General features: G+C 63.5%; 3 protein-coding genes across 8 annotated transcripts; all 3 read right to left on the reverse strand.

Annotated features, from left to right (window-relative positions):
- VPS33B (VPS33B late endosome and lysosome associated) lies at positions 1-11,507 on the reverse strand. Of its 3 annotated transcripts, none has more exons than XM_090029431.1 (23): positions 11,239-11,507; positions 10,963-11,088; positions 10,754-10,815; positions 10,322-10,371; positions 9,235-9,302; positions 8,933-8,978; positions 8,518-8,612; positions 7,946-8,050; positions 7,321-7,417; positions 7,035-7,112; positions 6,330-6,403; positions 5,708-5,794; positions 5,458-5,548; positions 5,169-5,243; positions 4,739-4,803; positions 4,610-4,664; positions 4,490-4,536; positions 3,959-4,091; positions 3,536-3,609; positions 2,667-2,682; positions 2,224-2,299; positions 2,031-2,147; positions 1-466 (listed from the first exon to the last, which is right to left on the reverse strand). In XM_090029431.1, the coding sequence occupies exons 1-22, from the start codon at positions 11,332-11,334 to the stop codon at positions 2,066-2,068; spliced, it is 1,698 nt and encodes a 565-aa protein (XP_089885557.1). In that variant the 5' UTR covers positions 11,335-11,507; the 3' UTR covers positions 1-466; positions 2,031-2,065. The 3 variants fall into 3 exon arrangements, with proteins under 3 accessions (XP_089885557.1, XP_089885555.1, XP_089885556.1); XM_090029429.1 differs by having other exon boundaries at positions 2,581-2,682; positions 11,239-11,495; XM_090029430.1 differs by having other exon boundaries at positions 2,581-2,682; positions 10,963-11,043; positions 11,239-11,486.
- Positions 11,508-11,529: 22 nt separating this feature from the next.
- On the reverse strand, positions 11,530-12,339 carry HDDC3 (HD domain containing 3). The gene is made up of 3 exons (XM_090029451.1): positions 12,192-12,339; positions 12,054-12,109; positions 11,530-11,980 (listed from the first exon to the last, which is right to left on the reverse strand). The coding sequence occupies exons 1-3, from the start codon at positions 12,307-12,309 to the stop codon at positions 11,609-11,611; spliced, it is 546 nt and encodes a 181-aa protein (XP_089885577.1). The 5' UTR covers positions 12,310-12,339; the 3' UTR covers positions 11,530-11,608.
- NGRN (neugrin, neurite outgrowth associated) lies at positions 11,843-13,699 on the reverse strand. Of its 4 annotated transcripts, XR_016439399.1 has the most exons (5): positions 13,399-13,699; positions 13,217-13,327; positions 12,532-13,134; positions 12,054-12,109; positions 11,902-11,980 (listed from the first exon to the last, which is right to left on the reverse strand). XR_016439399.1 is itself a non-coding variant. In XM_090029448.1 (3 exons), the coding sequence occupies exons 1-3, from the start codon at positions 13,542-13,544 to the stop codon at positions 12,630-12,632; spliced, it is 762 nt and encodes a 253-aa protein (XP_089885574.1). In that variant the 5' UTR covers positions 13,545-13,699; the 3' UTR covers positions 12,495-12,629. The 4 variants fall into 4 exon arrangements, 1 of the variants encoding a protein (XP_089885574.1); XR_016439400.1 differs by lacking the exon at positions 12,054-12,109 and having other exon boundaries at positions 11,843-11,980; XR_016439401.1 differs by lacking the exons at positions 11,902-11,980; positions 12,054-12,109 and adding an exon at positions 12,331-12,356.
- Positions 13,700-13,703: the final 4 nt, after the last annotated feature.

Genomic DNA, 13,703 nt, shown 5'->3' on the forward strand with positions numbered 1-13,703 from the left:
CAGGGGGAACACCTCCTTCATTGGTGGGGTCCCCACACCTGGGCTGGGGGGGTGATGGCCCCAGCGCTGCAGCCACGCAGGAGGGGAGGGAAGCACTCCCACCAGGGGAGAGTAGATGCAGGGCGGGCAGGCACATGGCTGGGCAGCGCCACGGCCCAAACATGCTGGTCCGGAGCAGACACAGCCAGGCTCCTGCACTACGTGACCCTCTCCCACCCCAACGAGCGTCCACTCTTCCAGCATCCATCCCAGCCCAGCTCTGCCGCCCGTGGAGGCCCTCTTGCAGCAGGCTCGGCCCCATGCCGGCAGCACCAGGTCCAAGCCCAAGTAGAAAGCGTTCCCAGTGGAGGGTCCGGGCTGGCTTGGGCAGCTTGGCCCTCTGGCCCTCATCCCTTGGTCTCGGTCATGGCCTCCATCATGCGGGCGCTGCTGGTGATCGCTGTAGTCAGGAATATGAACCTGAACCCTATGAAACCAGAGTACAGGAGGAACATGGGTAAGGCCATGGAGCAGCCAGGTGGCCACTGCACCACAGCTGAGGCAGGGCTGAGCTACCTGCATGCATGCATCACAGCACTGCCCCAGCCGAGGCAGGACAGTTTTGCTGTGGGCTTGAACCCTCCTCAGGGGGAAGCAGCAGGCTACCATACATGCTCAATACCCCCAAGCAGCGGCAGGACAGTGCTTGCTGTGGGCTTGGAAACTCCTCCCAGCCCCCAAAGCAGAGGGTAATTATTAAAGGGTCCATGTCAGAACAGCAGGAGGTTCTGAATGGAGTCCTGCACGGGTCTGTCCTGGCCCCGTGCTATGCAAGGCATTTATTAATGATTTGGGCACTGACACTGGAAGCTCCTTGAGCAAGTTTGTCGATGACAAAACCGAGAAGGATTGTGAACAGGCTGTAGGATGTGAGCACAATTCAGAGGGATCTCGGCAGATAGCAAAGCCAGGCTGGAGCAATAGGATGAATTTCAGTGCACGCAAGTGTAAGGGGCTGCAGCTCAGGAGGAATAACCAAAAGCATCAATACAAATGGGGGGACACCCAGCTGGATGGCAGCTCTGTGGAGAAGGCCACACGGACACGAGTCTGCAGGGTGATGCAGCCGCACAAAAGGCCAAGGTGCCTTTGCCTGCATCAACAGAAACATGAGGTGCAAGACACGGGAGGTGACTGTGCCTCTCTACTTGGCCCTAGTCTGGCCTCATCTGGATACTTTTAAAACATGGAGCCAGAATTTTACACAAGCACAGAGAATGCAACACTTATGACTTGCTTTCCCAGCCCTTCATCACATGAGGGGAAGCTGCTGGGCATGTTCAAGTTGCAGAAAAGGTGCTGAAAAGGGGCCATGACAGCAGCCTACGAATACTCGAAGGGCTGCTGTAGAGAAGAGGAAAAGCATGTTTTCCCTCATGCTGCAGAAAGGAGGACGTAGATTAATGGCTTGAACTTGCCACAAAGTAAATTCAGACTGGATATTTGGAAAACTTTTTTGCTGAGAACAGCGAGGCAGTGGATTTTTGCTTTCCTCTGTAGCTGGGGGCATGGCCTCTACCCAAGATGTCCTGAGTGTATATTGACATTTCACAGAAGCAGGACGTTGGCTGCCGCAGTCCCCCTGCTTTCCTTGGGGCAGGATTGGTGCAACGTCTGTGTTGTGTCAGGGTTGAGGGTAGTCTTACATGGTGTTCAGATGAAGTGGTCTGGGTTGGTTTGGACAGGGCTGATCATGCCTCAGGCAAGGGGTTGGACTAAACGTGATCCCTGGAGCTCCCTTCCAGCATCACTTCTCCATGACTATGACTAGACACTGGGAGGGAGGGCTGGGTCCTCGGCCTCACACCCCGCTAAGCTGCAGTCTGGGACAGTCTCTGTAACTGCAGGGGTCCAGGTTCAGTCAGCCCCTCTTACTGCCCTGCCAGGTCTATGTTCAGCTTTTTCCTGTAGGTCCCCCTGTCAGGTGCCTTGTGCTCCCACCCCCAGTCCATCTATGCTCCCAAGGCCCCAGCACCCAGCTTGGCTAATACCTTTTTCCTTTCCCAGGAACCGCAGCGCAGAGATCTCAGAGAAGGTGCAGCCTCCCAGGAAGACAACCAGGATGACGCGCTGGGACTCCCAGGTGGGATTGTCTTCCACTGCCGGGTCTGGAAGGAGCAGAGGGTGAGGTGGAGAGGTCCTCCAGCCCCCGCCCAGCTCCACAGCCCTAGGAACAGGAGTTACCTGTAACGGCAAACTCGTTGCCATTCAGCAGGCGCACCACCTCCTCCAGGCCCAGCCAGCTCCTGCGCTCCAGCACCTAAGAGGGAGAGAACAGCAACACATGAACTGGCCACCTTGCTGGGTCCAGGCTGAGCTGACAAGCCACCATCACTGGGAAGTGGAGGCAGCACAGAGAGCAACTGCCCCCAGCCTAGGTTCTTGGGCTCAGGCACAAGAATGGGTGACTGAAGCAGCCAGGACACCAGCAGGGCAGTGGTGGTCTGGACCCACAAGGACACAGTGGCATCAGAAGCTCTTGACTAAAGCTGGCTGCTCAGGAGGCCAGCTCCCTCCTCTGGAGAACACGGGCTCCCTCACCTGCTCAATGATTTTGCAGCTCAGAGGGATGTAGGCCCCACTGAAGACATAAGCCATATCCCGGGGCATCTTCAGGTTGTACTCACCATCCACGCGGGGAATCTGCAGGGATGGCACAAATGTGTCACCCTCCCAGAGCAGGCACCATGGTTCTGGGCAGCCTCTGAGTGCATGCACCCACAATACCTGCCTACTCCCAGTGATCCAGGCAGCAAGGCCCTGGTGCTGGGCAAACACTTGTCCCCACCCCTATGTTGTGGGTGCCAGCTCCACCAGGGCCTGGCCAAACACCATGCTGCTGCTGCTTTCAACCATCAGTGGTGCATGGGGAGAGCAGCCACCCTGATGTACAGGCCTGTGGGATGAGTACTGAGCCCCAAACAACTTAACAGCTGACAGAAAGCCAAGCCCTTCCTGGGCAGCAGCACGTCCAGGCACCCCTTCCATTGTGCATCCCTCCAGACGGAGCCCAGGGTGTTACATGGCTTCATGGGCCCCACCCAATTTGGACAGGAAGGAAGGGACCAAGCGCCACCCTACCCAGGACACTCTGGTTTGCCTCCTGTGACCCAGGCAGCCAGTGCAGGGCACAGACAGGGCAGCCTGGGCATTCAGACTCAGCAGCATTCACCCACTGCACTCAACTCTCCCCCAGCCCCCAACTGACAGGGACTTGACAACCTCTACACATTCTTACCTGCTGGCATCTGTCCAGGTGTAACTGCCTGAGTGATCCAGTCAGCCCACTTCCACCTCTCAGCAGTGTCCCCCCACCCCCTTCCCTTCCATACAACACCCCTTGGTTCTGTCAGCCCAGCCTTGGACAGCTCCTCCTCTCTCACCAGCTGGTCTCTAAGGTGCCACCCGACCCTGCTTTCAGACTCCTTGGGCATGCCATGTCTGTTCCCACTAGACTGTGCCAGGGGCAGGGGCCGCGGCTCCTAAGAGGACGTACCAAGCCCAGCTTCTTGCTTATGCCTCGGAAGTTGTTCTTCCTGGCCAGAGAATTAAACGCATCTGTGAGTTTTCCTGGAAAACAAGACATGGGGGGTGGCTCGAAGCCCAGAGCCTGAAGAACCACTACCAGTAAATGCCCTTTGCTACAGCCTCCCAGCTGAGCTGCTCCAGCTACAGCAAGTGCACCCACAGCACAGCTGCAGAGCGGGGCCCCTGGGAGGCTAGTGGCCCTGGAGAAGAGTGGAGTGGCTCCCCACATTCTCCCCTGCGTCCTAGCAGTCCCAGGTAGCTCCCCAGGGAGGCTGGAGCAAAGCAGGAGCTGTGCTGGTTCAGCAGGCCCCAGGACCCCTGCCCCCAGCTCAGAAGCTGGGTCCCTTCAGGCAGTGGCCCCCAAGGGTGCAGTGGGAGAAGCGCCCCTTACCTGCAGCCCGGTCAGTCACCAGCCTGCTGACTTTGCTCTCCACAGCGGTGAAGGTCTCTCCAGGGGACTGCTCGGTCAGGAGCCCAATGCGCTTGAGGTTATGGAAGGTCAGCAGGTGCTCGGGCCCGTAGCTCTGGGGGCAGCAGGGCAGCAGGGTCAGGACAGGAGGGGATGTGGGCCAAGCCCTGCTCGGACACTGCTGGTTGCCACGTGGCTGCGCAGGCCTTGCACACAGCAGCCCTGGGAGCCTGTTCAGTGACAGGCGGAGCCAGCACTCCAGAAGGGGCAGGACACGTTTTGGGCTCAGCCCTGGGGTGAATAGGGGGGAGACAGGTCTAGCACCCAGAGATAGAGCCAGCTGACGCCCCGGGTGGAACCCAGGAGAGGGAGCAGAGATGAGAGTATGGGGAGAGGGAGGATATGAAGGACAGGAAAACGCTCTGCTGCTCCGGCTGCCTACAGGCTCCCTGTGCCTACCTACAGGCCCCCGCCCCTGGACACCACTCCTAGCCCCTTCTCCCCCAGGCTCACCTGCAGGTACTGGGTTTTCAGGGAGCGGTAGTCCTTCGGGATCAGACCTAAAGGAGTGTAACACACGTAGGAGCTGAATGCATGGCCCCAGCCCTGGCCCTGGCCCCGCACATCACTCACCATTCTCTGTTATGGACATGAGGCACATCAGGCGCAGACTCTCGATGGGGGACACCTGCACAGGGTGGGGGGCATGAGCAGATGTTGCCACACAGCCTGCCCCGCCCCACGGGCTCCCCCCACACTCACCTGCCGGTCTATGTGCTCCTCGATGAAGCTGGCGCTCTCACGGATGTCAAAACCTTCTAGGAGGGCTGCAGGGGAAGGGAAAGTCATCCCCGCAGAGCCCTGTCTGCAGCTGTGCTGCACAAAGCCAAGGTGGGGGAGCTGCTGGGAGTCAAGGCTGTTCCCTGCTCCCCACCCCTACTGCCTTTCCCTCTGGGTGCCCTGACGGCCCGTCCACCTCTCCCCAGCTAGCACAGGGCTGGGCTTGGATCTGCTTGGGGGCTTCCCCACACCAAAGCACTGCCACCTCCCTGCTCCTGTTGCCCCCACGGTCTGGAATGGAGACCAGGGACTGCTGTCATATGGGGGCAGTGAGGCTGAGGGCACCAGGGCAGAGGAAACGAGGAATCAGGAGTGGGGGTGCATAGCCACCTGTCAGGAGTACCAGACTCACAGTGCTCAGTCTTGATCAGCTCCTGGAAATCCTGCTTGGTTTTCTTCTTCATAATGGACTCACAGGCGCCGATGTCTACACAGCCCAGAGAGCAGAATGGGCCCAGGGTAAGGAGGCCTGTGGGGCTGCCAAAGGGCCCAGGCAGAGATGCCCTCCCAGCCAGCACTCTCCCTCCAGCAGCACGCGCTGCTCCCTCGTTGGGTGCTGCCCCACACCCACTGCAGCCAGTGCTGCCTGGGTCTCAGACCTCTCCACCTCCACTTTGCGGCGGGTCAGGGCAGGCACCTACGCAGGCTCAGCAGGCGGTGCTCCTGTTTCAACCCCTTCAGCTCTTGGGAGACAAAGTTCTTCATCTGCTTGATGTCCATCCCGCGCCGTCGCTGCAAGGAGACAGTGTCTGAGACCTGGCCCTCGGCTTCAGCGCTGTACCATCAGTAGGGCACTCCCAGGCAGGCCAGCAGGCTGAGGGTGCAGCGTGCCAGCCCTGCATAGTGCCATGCGCTGTGGGGAGGTGCCAGCCAGCCCCGGGTGGCACTCACGTCGTACTGTGCCTGCAGGTTCCGTGCTTTCTGGCTCAGGAAGCCAAAGACATTGGTGAAGTGCTCACTGCGGATCTCAGCAAACACCTGTGGTAGGAGCAGCCCAAGTGGGGTCAGGCCACTGCTGAGGCACAGCAGGGCCCACACGACACATGGTTGTGGGGGTAGTTCTGTGTGATCCAGGCCACACGCATCAGCACCATGCTGTGACACCCCCACCGCTGGTCCATGGCCAGCTCTGCATGGCACTGCCCCAGCAACACCCACAGCCAGGGGAGCCTCCCACTGTGGGCACCGTGACACAGGGGCAAGACCAACTAAGCATGGCTAGGCCCTGCCTGGGGGAAGGTCCCAAGACCCTGCAGGGGAAGGCTGTGAGAACATGGTGGAGCAAAGGCTCTGCTTCTCTGATGCCACATCAGAATCAACCCCAGCTGTACCCAAGCCATGCACCCCAGGCAGCACTGAGCCCTGCTCCGCCCCTCAGGCCCCCCAGCCCCAGGTCAGTTTTCTACTGCCCAGGCCCTGCAGAGGCAAAGCCCATGAAAGCCAGTGGGCCCAGGCAGGCAGGGGCAGGGGCAGGGGCAGGGTTGGGTGAGCTCAGGCATAGGCGTAGGGTCACCTTGTCCTGTGCGTTGAGCAGTAGCTTGATGCTCCTGTCACCAGAGGTGACATCTGGCCCAAAGTCCACACTTCCTGCAAGAGCCATGCAGAGTCACCGTCTGGGGCATGCACCTTCTAGTGGAACCGCCCGGCCCCGAGATTCCCTCGACCCGGGGCTGGGCAGCTCCAGTAACCAGAGTTACGGGTTTCTTAATGCAGTTTGAGTGTCATGGAAAATTAATGATAGCGAATGCAGGTATACATATACATATATACACATAGAATTTTTTTTTGTTTTTTTTTTTAAATACAAGCCATCCTGCACCCCTCAGCCTGCAGGAACAACACTGGGACATGGATTTGCACTTGCAGGTGCATGACTGCACTCCTAGAGTGCCTGAAGCTCTGGCAAGGTGGAGCTGCTCCTGCCTGGCTGGGCCCTGGGCCCATGTGCCTGGCAGTACCAGAAAAGCATGAGAGCTGGACAAGGCACAGACAAAACCAGGCCCCACTTTGCACTAGCAAGTCCCAGGGCAGCCGGGAAGAGAAGGACCTGCCCAGCCACAGCTCAACGTACCTGCTGTAGCCACACCCTGAGACTGCTGCCAGCTATGCCCCTGGGGCTGCAAGCCTCCCACAGCCCCAGGTAGGAGCCTGCCCAGGCCTTGCCCCCCAGCAGGGGCAGAGGAGGGAGTGAGAGAGCACGCGCAATCCCCAGACCTACCGCACTTGATGCGGAACGTGTCGTCCACCAGTCCCTCGTACACCACCTGGGAGCAGAGCGCCGTGACGTAGTCCACATCTGCAATGAGCTACAAGTCACAGGCTGTGCCTCCCTGCCCAGCACCCATGGGCCCCCCTGACCCTCAAAGCTCTGCTGCCCCCCAGCAACTGTCCCCTTCCCCACCCCCAAAAGCCAGCTCCTCCCCAGCCATGGGGGAGTACAGTGCCCCTGGCTCTGGAGCTGATGCCTACAGCTGGGCTGGTGCCACACCAAGACAACACCCCACCTCTGTCCATGAAAAAGATGTGGCCAATCTCGGGCTGCCTGGCCTGGCTGTCGCCCTCGACTTCCTCCTCCAGCTCTCGCCACACCTCGTAGGCCATCTACAGGCAAGCAACCCGGCATCAGGGCCTGCAGGGTGCCAGCCCCAGATGGTCTCTGCCACAGGACCCACCCAGCTCTGAAACAGGGTCCCACATGCTGAAGGGCACTGGAGCAGATCAGGAACCCTGGGCTGCAGGACCCAGCCTGGGGCAGCCTCTCAGCAGGGAGAGAGCAATGAGCCTGGGAGTCTGCAGACGCAGGCAGCTGGACACAAAGGGTCCCTCACAACAACCCCAGCAGAGCTGGGGCCAGGGCCTGTCCAGGCTCCTTCAACTTGACATGAGGTTGCCGGCATTCCTGCAATGCGTCGCTGCACTGGGAAGCAACCGGAGCCTCCCATGGAGGTGCCAGGCAGTTGGCCCTGCCCCTCTCCAGGTTCCCTGTGTAGGAGCTAAAACCAGACAGTTCCTTTCCTTTTCCATGAGCTCCTGCAAGGCTCCACAGCCCAGTAAGACTTAGTGCCTGCCCTGGCAGACACCCATGGGCTGGGGGGACAGGAAGCCCATCTGGGCCAGGGTGGGCAGTACCTTGGCGCAGCGGCCGATGCCGTAGGTCTTGGCAAAGGGCCCATAGAGGGAGCTCAGCAGCTGCAGGGCTCGAGCCACGGTGTTGATCCAGCGATGGTCCCCCTCCTGCAAGGACAAGAGGCTGCAAGTCACCCTGGGGCAGAGCAGAAAAAGAGTCTGTCTGGTCTTGGTTGGGGTAGGACACTGGCCAGGGGTGGGAGGACATGGCCCAGCTACTGGGGCTGCAGCAGGAACGCAGGGACCTCCCCACATCTCAAGGGGCCATTGCAGAGCTCAGGAAGGGATCTTGACTGAGGGCAGCAACAGGCTGGCGTTGTAAAGTACAGGCAGAGCACGGGACAGGGGTACTTGCAGGGGATGTGTAGCTTGGCACTGACACCACTGAGCCCAGCTTGGGGGGCGCAAAAAGGGCAAAGCAGGGTGAGGGGCTGGCAAGCAACAGCAGAGTTGCCCGCAGACCCCAGGGCTGGCTCACACTGTGGGCTAAGGCCGTCTCTGCTTCAACTGTGCCCCAGATGCAGCTGCCCTTGTGCTGACCCTCCTGCAAGTCCGTGGGGCTGTGTGCTACTGACCAGGAAGTAGTCCCGGAAGAACTCGGGTAGTTCCATGCTGATGAGGTCGTCGTCCAGAGGGAGCAGGTAAAAGGACCACTCATCGCAGGTCACGTCTGGAGCAGGTGGCAGAGAGCCAGGGTGAGCAGGCTTTGGTCTTGTAAGGCCCTTACCCCTCCCCATTACCACAGTGGGGGTGGGAGTGCCCATGGCTCCCCCATCAAGCAGGGACCACCCGCCCTCCCCCAGCCTCATGGGAATTCACTGCTCCTGCCCAGGCCTGGGCCCAGGCTGCTGGGGGATCCCCTCGACATTAGGTGACTGGCCCCAGGGTCTTGGCTCACCAAGTGCCCATCCCCACACCAGCCACGGGGAACAGGCTGGACAGAGACCTGTTAGGGCCTAGCACCCCCAACATCCTCCCCTTGTCACCCACCTCCATAGATTCCTTCCTCCTCCAGCACCATCTCACATATGTAAAACTGCAGAAGAAAAGGGGCTGGTTACTCCCAAGATGCGGCACCTCCCCCAGTCTCGGTGCCCACACAGGGGACAGCGAAGGCTCCTTCCAGCTAAGCTTGGCTTGGGCTGTAGCAGCTCACTCCTGGGCACCGTGGCCTTTGGCTCTGGCCAAAACCCCAGGAACTGTGACCCCATGGGGGAGCTGGAGCTGATGGTGAAGAACCAGGAAGGCTGCAGTGGGGGCCTGACCTGGGTGCAAGGGACTGAGACACTGACCTTCTGGGGGCTGAAGATAATCTTGTACTTCCGGTTCCTGCCAGCTGCCTTATCTGCATGGACAATGTCTGCAGACACAAAACCCAGGTAAACCAGAGCCTCGGGAATCCCACAGGGCCTGACCAAGGCATGCACTGGGCAATGCGATGCTGCGGCTAGTAAAGCGACCAAAATGCTGGCGTGCATCCATAGATGCTTCTCGAGCAAATCCCGGGACATCATTCTCCCCTTGTACTCGGCCTTGGTGAGGCCGCAGCTGGAGTACTGCGTCCAGTTTTGGGCTCCACAATTCAAAAAGGATGTGGAGAAGCTTGAGAGTCCAGAGGAGAGCCATGCACATGATCAGAGGTCAGGAAAACAGATCTTATGATGACAGGCTGAGAGCCACGGGACTCTTTAGCCTGGAAAAGCGCAGGCTCAGGGGTGATCTGATGGCCACCTATAAGTTTATCAGGGATGACCACCACGATCTGGGGGAACATGTGTTCACCAGAGCGCCCCAAGGGATGACGAGGTCGAACGGTCACAAACTCCTGCAAGACCGTTTCAGGCTGGACATAAGGAAGAATTTCTTTACTGTCAGAGCCCCCAGGGTCTGGAACAGTCTGCCATCGGAGGTGGTTCAAGCACCTACATTGAACACCTTCAAGAGCAAACTGGATGCTTATCTTGCTGGGATCTTATGACCTCAGCTGACTTCCCGCCCTTTGGGCAGGGGGCTGGACTCGATGATCTCCCGAGGTCCCTTCCAGCCCTAATGTCTATGAAATCTATGAAACCGCATCAAGGGCCCCAGGGCTGTCCGAGCCCAGCACGCGCCAGCCAGTTGGGCAAGCAGACACCCAGACATGAAGGCAGGACCTGGCCCCGAGATCCCGGCAGTCCCCACACCTCAGAAACCAGCACCCCTTCCTAGGACTGACTGGTACCAGCGCATCCCAAGAATTGGGCTCATTCCCCACCCCCCACACCCATTGGAAACAACCCAGCGCACGAGAACCCGGGACGCCCATTCCACCAACACCCCCAGTGTGTGCCACGATGCCCTGGTGGCACGGCTGACCCTGGAGCAGTGTCCCCTGCTCACCTGCAATGAACTTCACGTTCCTAAGCCGTGGCCGGACCAAGAAGCACAACCTGGAGCAGGACAGATGCGGGCTGATGAAGGGAGCAGCCCCAGCATTCCTAGACCCTTCCCCGGCTCCTGGGGCTGAGGACAGGAGCCCGCAGCCCTTAGACCAGCTCCCTTGGCTCCTCAACTATTCGTCCCTGTGCCCACCCGCACTCCTACTCCCCGGCCTCAGCCCAGGATCTCCTGCATCTCAGCACCAGCTGCCCCGCGGCCACCAGCAGCCCACAACCCAGCAACTGTCCAGCAGAGACTGAGTCGCAACTGGGGCTGCCCGGGCAGGAGCCGTTCCTCCGAGAGGACAGGGCCAGCTGTGCCCCTCGCTGGCACATGCCCGGCCCGCGGGGTGGACAGGTGGAGCCGGCTGGGCCAGGCCCAGGAAGGACTTACTGGTCGCTGGTGCTGACGACCGGCTTGTTCTCGACCTTGTACAGCTTGTCCACCTCGTGCTGCTGCAGGTGCAAATGGGGCCGAGCGTCACGGGATGCAGGTCCCCGTGGCTCGCCCTGGCACCGGCTTTCGGGGCTGGGGCAGGGGGTCCTAGGCTGCAGCCCCTGGAGCCCTGCGGGCCAGGCTGCGGTGAGGCAGGTGGGCAGTACCTTGAGCAGGGAGACGTTGGCGATACGGTCCAGGGGGCTCATCAGATCCGCGTCGATGAACAGGTCCTTCCTTCCCGGCAGCTGCGGGGAGGGAGGGACCGGGCATGGGGGTGCGGATGACACCGTCTTCTTGTGACCGGGGAGCGATGGACGGAGGCTGTGGGTCAGGGCGAGGGGCCCCGGACCGAGAAGGGGACGCGCATCCGCATGTCACCCCCCACAACGTTTTTTGGACCCGGAAGTAGAGTAGCCCCCCGCCCCGTCCCGGGCGCCCACCTGCTCCAACAGGTAGACGAGCTGGTCCCGCGCCAGGCGCTTGAGCACGGCGAAGTCGGGCGGCTCAGGCGCGTCGCGGCGGCCGGGGGAGGCCATGGCGGCACCGCCAGAACCCACGCGCCGGGCCCAGGCACCCGGCGGACCGGAGGTGCCCGCTGCCACGGCAACCGGCCGTGTGCGGAAACGGCCGCGAGCACCACTTCCTGTTCCGGCGCCAAGGAGGGCCCGACGAGCCGCGCGCGCTCCGCTCCTGGCGTTCCACCCTCAACCCCACGCACACGCACACGCACACGCCATTCACGGGCTTTATTAGCGCACGCGGGGCGGGGCGGCAGGTGCGGTGCTCCCGCGGCGGTCGATCCCGCTGGCGTCACTCGCGCAGCCCCCGCGCCTCGAAGAGCCGCCGCAGCTCGTCCTCCAGCGCCGCGTGGGTGCCCCGCAGGCCGCGCACCACCTGCGCCGCCCACGCGAAGTACTCGTCCACGCGCTGCTCCGACCAGCCCACGGGCGTGCCGCACTGCAGGTCGCGCAGGTTGTACAGCTTGTCGGCCAGCTGGAGGAGCGCGGCGGGCGCGGAGCAGCGCGGGGCCCGCTCCACCTGCAGCCGCTTGCGCTCGGCCCGCGGCAGCGCCTTGTCGTCCGACACCTCCTCCACCAGGCGCCGCACCGCGGCCCCGAAGCGCCGCTCCAGCTCCGCCGCCGTCGTGTCCGTGTCCTCCAGCGTGTCGTGCAGCAGCGCGGCCTGCGCGGGACGGCGCGGGGTCAGCCCGCGGGGGGAGGGGGCCCACGCGGGTCGGTGATGTGGGGGGGGTTACCTGCAGCAGCGTGATGTCGGTGACGCCCGCCTCGTGGGACAGGATTCGCGCCACGCCTGGGACACGCGGGGACAGAGGGTCACGCGCCGCCCGGCCCCGCGTGGGACGGGGGGGGGGGCAGAGCGGGGCGGGGCGCACCGAGGGGGTGGTTGATGTAGGGGGTGCCCTCGGGGTCCTTGCGCCGCTGGCGCGCGTGTTTCCGCGCCGCGAAGTCCGCCGCCTCCAGCAGCCGCCCCGCGTCCGTGTCCATGGCCATGGCCCGGCTGCGCCGCGCCGCGCCTCGCCCCGCCCCCGCGCGGGGCACTGCGGGTAAGGACACGCAGATGAGATGCAACCCGCCGGGGCTCCGGCCCCCCGCGCAGGGGCTGAGCCGGCGGCAGCTCCAGCATCTCCCCTGCCCCGCGGTGCGACGGCGGCCGCGCACGTATCGCTCTCGCTCGGTACACGCAGGGGGTGTATTTTAATTCATAAAAATAACCTCTGCCGCCTCCGGGGCCGGCTCCAGGACCCGGTCCTTATTTCCTCGAAGGGGAACTGCCCGCGCCCACCCGTGACTCCGGCCGGCCCCGGGCAGCCCTACGCGCGGCGGGGGCGCACGCCCGGCCCGGGGGCCTCCGGCCCGCCCGCGCCCGCGGGCCCGGCGCTCGGGGCGGCCGGGATGCGGTAGAGGAAGGTCCCGCGGCTGTCGAAGAAGTCTTGGCCCCGCTGCACCACCTGGTCACCTTCCTCCCGGGCCGCGCCCGCCGGCTCCTCGGCGCCCCGCTCCCGCTCCGGCCCGGGCCCGGGGCCGCCAGCGGCGGAGGCCGGCGCCGCAGGCCTCGCGTGCGGCCGCCTGTGGCGCGGGGCCGGCGCGGGGGGGCCGCCGGGCGCGGGCGCGGGCGGGGCCGGCGGCAGGGCCCGGCGCTCGGGGCTGGCGGCGGGGCGCAGGCGGCTCAGCGCCCGGGCGTCCTGCTTGGCCCGGCACTGCGGCGAGGGCGAGAAGTTGCTGCGCAGCACGCGCCGCACCACGTCCGCCGACACGCCGAAGCCCTCGGCCAGCCGCCACACCGGCCACTCGGCCCGCAGGTCCCGCCACAGGAACCTGCCGGGGGGCAGCCCAGTCAGCGGCAGCCCGCCCCGCCCCGGCCCGGCCGCCCCGCCCCGCCCCGCCCCGCCCCGCTCACCGCATCTGCTCCATGGCCTCCCAGGTGAGCTGCCGCTCGGGGACCGCCCGCGGCTCCATCTCCCGCCGTAGCCGCTGCATCCGGATGGCCACGCGCCGCCGCTGCAGCGCCCTGCGGGACACGGGGCCGTGAGCCGGGACGCCCGCCCGCCCGCCCCGCCCGAGCCTCCCCCCGCCCCGCACCTCTCCGCCTCCCGCAGCGCCTCCAGGTCGTCCTCGCCCTCGTCGTCGTCCCCGCCGGGCCCCGCGGCCGACCCCCGGCCCAGCAGGCGCGCCCCGGGGGGGGCGGCGGCCGCGCGGAGCGCTCGGCGGAGCAGCAGCGCGGCCATGCCGGCCGCCCGCACACGTGGGCCGGGCGGGGCGGGGTCAGTGGCGGGGCCGCCCCCCGCACGTGCCGGTCGCCGCAGCCGCGGGGGCAAGGGGAGCCGGGAGGCGGGAAACGGTACAAAACTTTAATACAAAGCCTGGGACGAAAGGAGCCGCCGCCG

This window comes from Crocodylus siamensis, chromosome 15 (genome assembly GCF_052110815.1).
Source record: "Crocodylus siamensis isolate JL-2025a chromosome 15, ASM5211081v1, whole genome shotgun sequence".
Lineage (NCBI taxonomy): Eukaryota > Metazoa > Chordata > Crocodylia > Crocodylidae > Crocodylus > Crocodylus siamensis.

Coding starts and splice junctions, on each gene's coding strand:
- VPS33B (XM_090029429.1), bottom strand. CDS start 11,334: ATGGCCTCCCCCGGCCGCCGCGACGCGCCTGAGCCGCCCGACTTCGCC. Junction 10,372..10,753: donor GTCGTCAGCACCAGCGACCA/GTAAGTCCTTCC, acceptor GTCCTGCTCCAG/GTTGTGCTTCTTGGTCCGGC. Junction 7,113..7,320: donor CATCTTTTTCATGGACAGAG/GTGGGGTGTTGT, acceptor AGCTCATTGCAG/ATGTGGACTACGTCACGGCG.
- HDDC3 (XM_090029451.1), bottom strand. CDS start 12,309: ATGGCCATGGACACGGACGCGGGGCGGCTGCTGGAGGCGGCGGACTTC. Junction 12,110..12,191: donor CTACATCAACCACCCCCTCG/GTGCGCCCCGCC, acceptor CGCGTGTCCCAG/GCGTGGCGCGAATCCTGTCC. Junction 11,981..12,053: donor CCGACATCACGCTGCTGCAG/GTAACCCCCCCC, acceptor CGTCCCGCGCAG/GCCGCGCTGCTGCACGACAC.
- NGRN (XM_090029448.1), bottom strand. CDS start 13,544: ATGGCCGCGCTGCTGCTCCGCCGAGCGCTCCGCGCGGCCGCCGCCCCC. Junction 13,328..13,398: donor GCGCTGCGGGAGGCGGAGAG/GTGCGGGGCGGG, acceptor CGTGTCCCGCAG/GGCGCTGCAGCGGCGGCGCG. Junction 13,135..13,216: donor GAGGCCATGGAGCAGATGCG/GTGAGCGGGGCG, acceptor GCCCCCCGGCAG/GTTCCTGTGGCGGGACCTGC.